General features: G+C 41.7%; 1 protein-coding gene across 4 annotated transcripts in view; it reads left to right on the top strand.

The window, feature by feature from the left end:
* The first annotated feature begins 3,601 nt into the window (after window positions 1-3,601).
* fermt2 (FERM domain containing kindlin 2) overlaps window positions 3,602-10,389 on the top strand; it is a 40,413-nt gene continuing 33,625 nt past the window's right edge. For all 4 annotated transcript variants that reach the window (XM_054796949.1, XM_054796948.1, XM_054796947.1 and 1 more), the window contains exons 1-2: window positions 3,602-3,794; window positions 4,776-4,933. In XM_054796949.1, the coding sequence (XP_054652924.1) occupies window positions 4,777-4,933 (157 nt within the window). In that variant the 5' untranslated portion in view covers window positions 3,602-3,794; window position 4,776. The remainder of the gene's footprint in view (window positions 3,795-4,775; window positions 4,934-10,389) is intronic.

Below are 10,389 nucleotides of genomic sequence, written 5' to 3'. Positions count from 1 at the left end.
AAGAAAACAAAGTAGTAATATTTGGAAAATTAGGTTTGGCTGCTCGGTGGCCAAGTTGTTCGCATGTTGGCCACACAGGAGATTGGGAAGACCTGGGTTGGAATCTCCGCTTGGTTATCTCTGTGGAGTTTGCATGTTCTCATGTGCGTGTATGGGTTTTCTCCGGGTACTTCGGTTTCCTCCTACTTTCAAAAACATGCATGTTAGGTGAATTGGCGACTGTAAATTGTCCATAGGTATGAATGTGGTGTGAATGGTTGGTTGTCTATATGTGCCCTGTGTTTGGCTGGCGACCAATCCAGGGTGTACCCCGCCTCTCGCCCGAAGTCAGCTGGGATAAGCATACCCATATCCAGCATACCCCCACGACCCGAGTAAGGATAAACAACGTAGAAAATGGATGAATGAAAGAATATATTTTTCAACTCCAAAGTTGTAATTTTTGGAAAACATGTTTGCGGAAAAAAGTTATAGTACGAAAAAAAAAGATTAATAAGAAAGTTGAAATATTTCGAAAATTAAAAAAACAGCAAAAATGAGAAAAAAAAGACCAAAGTTCATACTAATAATACACTTTTACACCTATATCACAAAGATGAGATGCAGTTTTTTTTTTTCAAAATATTAATGTAGCCCGCGTATCTCTTCATTTTTCAGTATGCGGCCCTTGGTGGAAAAAGTTTGGACACCCCTGATTTACTCGTACAAATGGCGCAAAACAGTTTGTAACAAACTGGCTCACTCATTTAGTTAGCAGACAATAATGAACAAAAAACTACCAATTTAAGCCACACGGGCGCTAAGAAACAAATCACTTTACAAATGTAAGCTGCACAGGCATTAAGAAGACGATACATGACGTAAGAAAATACTTGGACTGCACAAAAAAGAAAGGCGATGGACCATACCGAGACAAGGGTGCCAGACCTCTGAATTTTACGGCTTAAAGAGAAGACCGCCGTCATTTCAGAGGTGGCTCAGTCATCGGCTGCAGTACACACACACACTCCATCTCCGTAACCCGGCAGCGCAGCAAGGGTGACAGTCTGTGTTTCTGCCGGCCTCATTTTACATCCATAACACTCATTTCTGGTTCCAATAACAAAACATAAGTGTTCCAATTTACAGTAGCATGTTAGTGGCACGGAGTCAAACACAGCACACGTATACTCGCCGGCTCACTTCCGGAACGTCACTTCCGTTAGCATATTTTACCCCCTTTTCAATATTAAATGGCAAGGTACATGTTTCTTGGTTCTAGAACGTTGAACAAAACTAGTTAAAAGTGATGTTAAATGTTCAGTTGTCCCTTCATTTGTCATTTGCAATTATTTTTACATCTATAATTATTATGTTTTGTGTTAACATTTTTTGGATTGGATTTACATTATTTTCTATGGAAAGATTTGCTTTGGTTAGACTTCATATTGGTTTGAATCTGACCTTCTGGAATGGATGAATGATGTTAACCAAAGCACCACTGTAATTCCTAAATGATAAATGGCATATTCTTGTAGAACCTGTCAAATGGAAGATTAGCGTTTGCTCTTCAAGCACATGTTGATGATTTTACGAGAAAACCATATGCATAGAGACCAGACCTTTTTATTTTTCAGAAAAATGTGTCCAAATACTGCTGGAAGTAAGATTGAACGCTTATGCAGATGCGTAGGATGGATTCACTACTTACTTCCAGGCTGACTTTTGAGAACAAAGGTTCCATTTGTGTTCAATTCTGATGTATGAGATTCTAAATTCCCCACACCCCCCACACCCAACCCATCCCTGATGTGAGCAACAAAGCAGAATTATAGATCCTGAATGGGCCTCTTTGTAATCATGACTTTTAATGTAGTCTACTAACATCTGCAAGGACCAGCAGGCTCTCAGAGGAGGCCAACTCATAAAGAATTCATGACAACCTGCTGTTCCCTATCTGGCCAGGAGAGGTCAGTCAACTATAGTTAATACAGGAACAAAGGCTGCTTTTGCCCCCATCTGTTGAAAGCATGTTTCCATTTACTGCCCCCTCTCTTCTGCGTTGTTGAACCGAGTCAATGAAGACTTTTATTCTGTATCGGACTCTTCCAAGTCTGCTCCCCATCACTCCCACTCGACTCAGCTTCACATCTGGCTGAGTCAAATGTTTATGCTGCAATTAAAACACGGCCTATAAAAGGCAACAAGGCAGCAGCCAGACACTGAGGAAGATGTCGGGGTGGTGGTGGTGGGGGGTCAGCGCTGGTCATAAATCGCTTTGATGCTGACTGCAGCACCAAAAGGGCCAGCCAGCCACAGATATTCCACTTTGGAGATGTTCGTAAGATGCCAGAAAGGCGAGATGATTCATTGCAGCGGGTGGACCATACAGTGCAGCAAAGTATGCATTCAGTGTATACTTGCATGCAGCTTTACTCACCTCTTATTAAGATTTAATACATGTGATGAAATATGATGCAAGTCTAAAGTTTAAACCCTGCACTTGGACCAACAGACAAATATCAACACATTATAACGGGACTTTCTATCAATGGCGCTTGTGGTTCCAACAGCAGATGGCATCGTAACTATATGCGTTTTACGCACCCGGTCTGACAGAGAAGAAGATGACATAGCAGGAGGGATTAGCGACAAACAAAGCGACTTCTTCTGATCTTATTGGACACTTTTGGAGACGCTAATATCAAAAACAACACCCTGCAAATAAAAAAAGGAAGTGAAATTGTATTTCATAACACATTTGCTTTGCTTTTCATGTTTTTTGCTCACTTTTTGTCCCCCACAACTTCCAGAAAACAATGATATTTGTAAAAATATAAATCTCATCAGGCTACACAAAAACAAAAACCCACAAAACACATATCCTTTGGTAATTTGGGCATAATTTATACATAATAAATAATATGAAATGAATAATTAATAACTAATTAATAAATATGATAATACAGGTATGCATGCATGCACCACTGTTTTTAAACGCCCACATTTTATACATGTTTATGTCTTTATACGTCTCTGATAATTTTTTTCTGTCAAGTTTTGAATTTCGCACTTTGTTCGACGGTCATTGAACGCACCATAGTTGCTGTGAGAAGTGAAACTTGTATTCTACTTCGACATCGTGATTCAGATACCATTTGTTCATTGATCATATTAGATTATCATTCATTAGTGAACGAACATAAAATTACATTTTTAGCATTATTATCATACATTATTAATATTATTCTTATGTTTTTCAACACCATTTTTTTAACAAAAAAAAGAAGGCTGCTGAATCCTGAATGTGAAGGGATCCGCTGTACCTGTCATAGTGTAGTTTGAATGTAACTTTATTGCACTGTTTGCAAACACACAGACTTGAAACACCTGTTACAATGTCGTTTGAATGGAACTTTATTGAACTGGTCACATTCAAATACAGTAGGTGTGATACAGTACATATGGGGTGACCACCAGTAGGCGACCATGGCTCGGGAAGCTCCCTCCTGTCGGAAAAGAAAAGTGGGATTGGAGCAGTGACGTGATTCTCTGCTGGAAAGAAAGAGGGAGAGAGAGAGGGAGAGAGAGAGAGGGAGGGAGAGGGAGGGTGGAAGAGGGGACGGCTGGACTCCATTAAGACGAAGCCTGCAGGAAAACTGCTTGGGATACTCCACTTCTTCAGCGAGCTGCTCTCTGTTTTTTTATACCCCACCTTAAAAAATAAACAATTTCCTACATGAAATAAAGAAGATAACCTGCTTTTAATCGTGTCGTCGAAAGTTTAAGTGGATTTTTTGGTGTCGTTTGTGAAGGTGAGTGTTCGCGTTTATTTGAAAAGAAAACACTTTAAATAAAGTGCTAGCTTGTTGTGCTACTCTCTTAGCCGCTAGCATCGAACTTTTAGAGCTTTTTTCAGCCATTTTGTCTGCTTTTTAAAACACACTTTGAGTTTCTCCTTTAAAAGGAGTACGCATGGAGGGCACCAACCTTGCTTACATAATGAGCCTGACTGGTTAGTGTGTCTGTCTCTGTATGTGAGAGACCGTTATTTTCCAACAGGTGAAACAAGACCTCCGCAGGTAACAACTCCAAAAGTCCCCGCCGAGCTTGGTTTTTTACCCCAGTCGCGAGACTCCTTTTTCTGCCATGTTTTTGTCATTTGGTCAAGTGACGCCTCGCCGGCTCCGGTTGCCCCTGGGCAGTCTCAACACACACAAAGTGACAGATTGACACATTTGATGCAATTTTCTTTTAACTTCATTCACAAGTATCCGCATATTCCTCAAATAGTGATTTTTAAACCGACATTAGTCCATTTTCGTCAGCTTTTTGGCTCATTTTTTTGAGTTTTGTTAGCATTGAGAATATACGAGCCTTGAGGGTGACGTGTTATGCTAATTTAAACATGCATTGTGATTTACAAAAGATCTCCAGGTTGTAATAGTGCTGTCTGATTATTTGATAGCTATCATACACTAAAGTATCTAACAAACCATACGATGGTTAGAAATGGTTAGATAGTATTTCATTGTGCATCATTATGGTTGTAAAACTGCATTACATCATACTGAGAAGTGCCTCTTAAATATTTTCCTGTCATGTATGGACGTATACTTGTAGGTCTGGTATTGTCGGGTTCCACAAGCTGAATTTCGGGAACCAAAATGGGTCGCGGGATCATTTTTTTGGGGGGTTGCAAGTTCCAGACTATATGACAAGACCTACCGCCAAAATGCTAGTCAAAGATCCTCTATATGGCAGCTGTCATGTGTATGTTTTTTTTTTGTTGACAGGATGGCGCTGGATGGGATACGGATGCCCGACGGCTGCTACGCCGATGGGACATGGGAGCTGAAGATGCACGTCACCGATCTCCACAGGGACGTGTCGCTCAGGGTCACCGGGGAGATCCACATAGGCGGAGTCATGCTCAAACTGGTGGAGAAACTAGGTGAGCACACGCACTTTTTTCTGCGTCAGGATTGGAATGGAGGGAAGAAGTTGACCCGGCTTTAGAGTTGGTCACAGGGGCGGCACACTACCTCTGTGAAAGAGTACGCCGGGACCTGTCCTGCAAGTGGTTATGGTTTAATTTATTTGTACTGTATGTGCATATAAGTTACTTTGGAATACATCACATATTACAATTCACAGTTCCACATGTCCGAAAGGAGTAGGAAGCGGCAAAGCTTATTTCAATCGTTTTACATCAATTGCAATACATTTGTTTACTTCCTGTGTGTGTGTGTGTGTGTGTACAGTGCAGTATATATGAACGGATTATAATAATTCAAAACAACTAGAACAGTCAGTCCAGTGAATGTAAACACAGTTGAGGTGATGTGCAAACTTTGCTACTACAGGGACGGGGAATCTTTTTCTGAATATTCTGAACTCCTGCTTCCATGGGAGCGGAGGCCTGGTTGCGTGTAGCAGACGTCTTTAGACAGCCAACTAGTTTAAGGTTTAAGTTAAATGGTGTTAACTGTGGTAGGATCTGTGCACTATGAAAGAAGCCATGCTTTATCACCCACTGTTCTGCAACTTGACAAATTTGGCCTACAAGCATGCATAAGAGTCCTCTGTTTCAGCCACTTGAACACTGCCTTGTTTCACGAGGGCCACAGAGAAAAGATCTGTTTTTTGCTTTTTTTACTTTTGGGTGGGTGTGGAGTGGAGTGACAGTGCGTCGTGTGTCGACGACCGCTCGAATGCTCGACATTCCTGCAGTGCTGTGAAACAGTTCCCGTTTTTAGCTCTCCTGTTCGAGCACCTTATAATTGGGGCTTTGTTCGCTGTGTTCTTTTGTATTGCTGTGGAGCATCTGGGCTCGACAAGTGCAGTGTTGCATTCAGCGGTCCTCTCCAAAGCATGTCCTTATCCAGTGAAGGACTTTAGCTTGTGGAGACTTCCGGAAAGTTGGGCTCCTCCGCCCCTATTTGAAGAAACGCTAACTTTCTTAGCATCCAAGCACTCAGTTCAGGTCTCAAGCTTTGATTTGTGACCGAAACAAACAAACGGCATAATGGTGACGGTACTATAGTTGCGTGAAATAGTGGAGTTAGCATGTATGTGGTAGCGTTTTTCATACACTAGCCCATAGATTAAACCTTCATCTTCCTGTTTGCATTCTTTTGCCTGCTGCTGAGCAGCAAATAAGATACAGTGTCTCACATGGTTTTTGTTGTGACGCAGTATGGTTCGCTTGGATTTGTTTGCTACTGTAGGGCCCTATGAAATCCGTAAAATATTTTTGCAATTCATTTTTTTACCTTTTTACACTGATTTTTACCACCATGAAGTGCATGCTTTTTGGGTTAGTGAATAAAATGTCCGTTAATTAAATGCAAAAGGCCTTACATTTATTCATGCAATACATCATTGGACAAATTTGCCCAGTATTTCAGAAACGGATGTAGCTTCGCCAGCTTTTCTAATAGGATGTCAGCCTCTGCACACATTGCCACAAGATCCTCAACAAATTGTAATACTCGTGTTTGGAGTTCAGGAAGGCAATTGCGTTGTTAATGTAAGCTGTTTCTTATAACAATGGACAATTAGACAGCATGTGGCGCACACTGCTCTTATTTTGAAGGCTGGAAGTGTGTTGTGAATGCCTGTTGACGGTTAAGATGAGAATAAATATGCCTCCCGTCCTTATTTCACTCAGAACTTGCACGATGTCATGGGGCATCCTAAAATGACCACTTATATTAACAAGCGATAAAACACAACATGGTGTAAACACGCTCATACAGCCTGCATCTCACACACACACACACACACACACACACACACACACACACACACACACACACACACACACGGCCGCACTAGCATGCTCTGCTAAACTAAGCTAACCCAGTCAGCCTCCAGTCACACTTTGTAAGAGGTGACTTTTGAAGTTTTTTTGCTAGCTTTCTCCAGTGTTACAGGGGGCCTCTTGGACATGTTTAGTTCGGGCGTTAGTCTTTGTGAGAAGATTCTGCCACGACTGAGCGGTCCGCTGGGGAAATATTTCCCCACACAAACGTTCCTTCTACTCACGATGACAGCATTTCATTCACATTGTGTCAATTTCCGCGGGATTCCGCGTTTAACAGTAGATTCTGTTTTTATTTGCCATTTCCGTGATTCCCTGCTACTGATTCGGACCAAAGAAAGCACCAGATACAACAAATTGTGATAATGATACAAGCCTGCCATCTGACTTGGCAAAGGCAGCAGTGGCATTAAATTGCACTGGTGAAAGTGTCTCATTGTGCCTCTTGTCAAAGAATGTGGGCTCGTTTTATGTCACTGCCACCTCCCTGTTACCCTCAAGCCACAGGTCATTTTGCATTTTAATCATTAACCTGTCCACAACATAACTTTCCCCCCTTTGTGCTGGTGAACGCTTTACCACACAGGGTAAAAAAAATACTAATTTATCAAAGACTCTAGACTTATTTTTGAACTTTTGGGCCCAGGTGTTGATTAGAATGTACAACTGATATTAGTTCACAAAATGTCTTGGTTTAGAATAGGCTTGAAACTTCATTTAATGGCATATATCTGCTGTCTCCACTTGTCTTGACTTGCTATCTATGCATTTTCATTGGCAAAAAACAGGTACTATAATAGGATTCCAAGCATCTTGAGATAGATTATGTCACTCACTGGCCGAGCAGATAGTAACATTTGAGGATAGCTGGCTAAAATGACAAGGACACATGCTATCATCCTCAGCTCCGTATGCTGCAGTATTTTACTTCCTAGTCTCCACTTTGCTGCAGCGCCTCATTTTCTTGCTGTCCTCCTGGATAGTGTTGGTGTCCTTACCATTGTTCCCCTACATTGTTGTTGTCTGTTAGCTCATTCCGACTGACAGCCTGGAGCCCACGTGTGATCTGAATTGTCGCTTATCATCTGTCATATACGATACTTGTACTATGAATGTGCAGGATGTGTGACATGGATACCAGATTTCTGGCAGCATGTTTTTTTATTTTTAAACATAGCCATAAGACGCGACACCGTGTTGGAATACTGCCCCATGTGTTGTACTCTACATGTTCACAATGTCTACAAGCGAATGTGTTGACAATATCAGCTGTTTGTACTATTTGCGCACGTGTGCTTGCACGTGAGCACAGTGGTTACATGGACGCATCCCCTGCTTCTGTCATTCAAATCTTCCTGTAAAGCCTCACCATGGCAGACTCAGATGGCCTTCGATAATGGATTAAATAGACAAATGCCAGGAAGGCACTTAGCTATTGATCAACGCTGCCTCCACCCCCGTCACCCCCACCCACCGCCGTAAACCCTCGAGTAGAGGCTTATTTAAAGCCAGCTGATTGACTACCCCCCAGTCCTCACAATGCTTTCATCCGTTCATCACTTTCTATCATTTGGAGCTTTCTCTGGTATTGTTTTCCGAAAGTGCTGCCTGTGCCTGTAAAAGCTGCCATTTGTTGGGAGGGGAAACAAATAGCAAATATTGCACAAACAACATTTGTGGACAGGGGGTTATTGGATTTATTGTAGTAGCAAATTGTTGCTTACTTGGAGTGTCCATTTACTGCTACTGTAGTTACAGGGGTTCTACATGCAAGGCCAGCTTTCGGTATCACTTGTGATACTTAACTTTTACTGATATGCATTACTAAAGACATTATGAGCACCAAACATGAGAAAAATCTATCATCTTCCTCGCTTGTGTGCTCCACGTTTGAAAGAAGAGTCTCTCAAACGGTTGCTTTTGACGTTGTGACTTCCTCATGGACAGGAGGATAACATCGATGAGTCAGCCCCATGTATACAACCAAAACAGGCTTCGCTACACATCTTAAAATAAAGCCCAGAATTCTGCCAACTATCTGTCAGCTACAGACATGGATACCGTAAGTTTGATCATTTTGTTTTTCATCAGTAAATAGGCTAACATAGCATGATGTTGCTGTTCAGGTGTGCCTGTGAATGTTAGCACTGTAGCCCACATAGCTATGCCAGTGTTGCTAACGATTGTGTCGTCCTGTTCCACTCCTTAATGTTATGTTGTTGTGTGTGATATGGACAAGTACAGAATTACAGTCTGTATGTAAAAAGCAGCTCAACTACATAGTAGTGCTTCTTGGAGACCCACACTGTCAAGGAAAATTGTTGAAAAATTAGCATTTTTTTTTTTTTTTTAGCTATTGTCGCGTAACAGAATCCAACATGCCCACCTTTAATTTTGGCAGGCTTGTGACCTTTAGGGCTTCAACTTAATTATTTTCTTAGTTGATTATTCTGAAGCTTGTTGTTTTCAATTAATCGAGGACATCCCAAATCAATGTGAACCAAACACAAACAGTTTGTGGTTTGGTCTGCAACATATCAGAAAAGAGGCAAAGATGTCCATCACCATTTTCCAAATTCAAAGCTGATGTGTGCGAATCTTGTTTTTCCTTAAACACAAAGATAATGGGTCTGCTTTCATTGATGGCGGAAGAAATTTGTCATTTGAGAGGCTGAAGTTGGAGCCTATTTACGTTTTTAAACTAAAAAAAAACGATTACTCGAATACTACAATAGTTGTAGTATTATTACAAGAGTTGTAATTGCATCAAAAATTAATCAGCGATTTAATTGTTGCAGCTCTAATGACCTTGCTGTGATAGGGAGGATGCCCTGTGGGCTACATTGTTGTTGCCTACCACCATGCATTTTGTACTTTGCTACTCAGCTGAATTACATGGCATGCTAGCATTGCATAAATGCTCTACTTCTGCTACTGGAACTGCCCTCGCTCATATCAGCTGTGTGTGTGTATATTAGCTGCAGCCCCAGTCTTACATCGGGTGGGCGGTGGGACACATGAAGTAACAATTGGGAGGGGTCAGAGAGAGGACGGCACACTGAGCTTACTTAGTGTCCCGTTTGTGACGTGATTCACACTACTAGAATTCCATAAAAGTCTTTGGACGGAGCAGGAAATGACTTCCAGGGTCTGGCATGCCGTATGCTCGTCGTTGCCGTCACTGCTGCATTCTCCGCTGCCTGCTTCACCCGCCCCCACCCCATCCTCAGAGTCAACCCTCCCTCCATTACTACATCATCCTTTCTCTTTTTCCACCCTTTCTGGTCTTAAATATTTTGTGGAATTTGGATGTTTGGACTCTCTCCCCTTGGATAACATGTTATTAGACCTCCCAAAGCATAACCTTTGTAAGTGGCAGCACTGTAGTAGCGTTGATGCCTATAACGTTGTGGGCAATGTTTCTTTACAAAGTGATACTGGCCTGGCATGCATCTTACAATGTTTTTTTCCAGGTCAATGTGAAACCTATTTCGGATGTAGTGGTAGGCTGGTTTGTAGCAATGTTTGTGTCCGAATTGTCTAGCTTGATTTTTAAACCCCATGTTGGCATGATACCTAGGCTG

This window comes from Dunckerocampus dactyliophorus, chromosome 13, assembly GCF_027744805.1.
Source record: "Dunckerocampus dactyliophorus isolate RoL2022-P2 chromosome 13, RoL_Ddac_1.1, whole genome shotgun sequence".
NCBI classification, from domain to species: domain Eukaryota; kingdom Metazoa; phylum Chordata; class Actinopteri; order Syngnathiformes; family Syngnathidae; genus Dunckerocampus; species Dunckerocampus dactyliophorus.
Note: the sequence above shows the minus strand (reverse complement) of the source record. Positions and strands in the feature narration are given on the sequence as shown.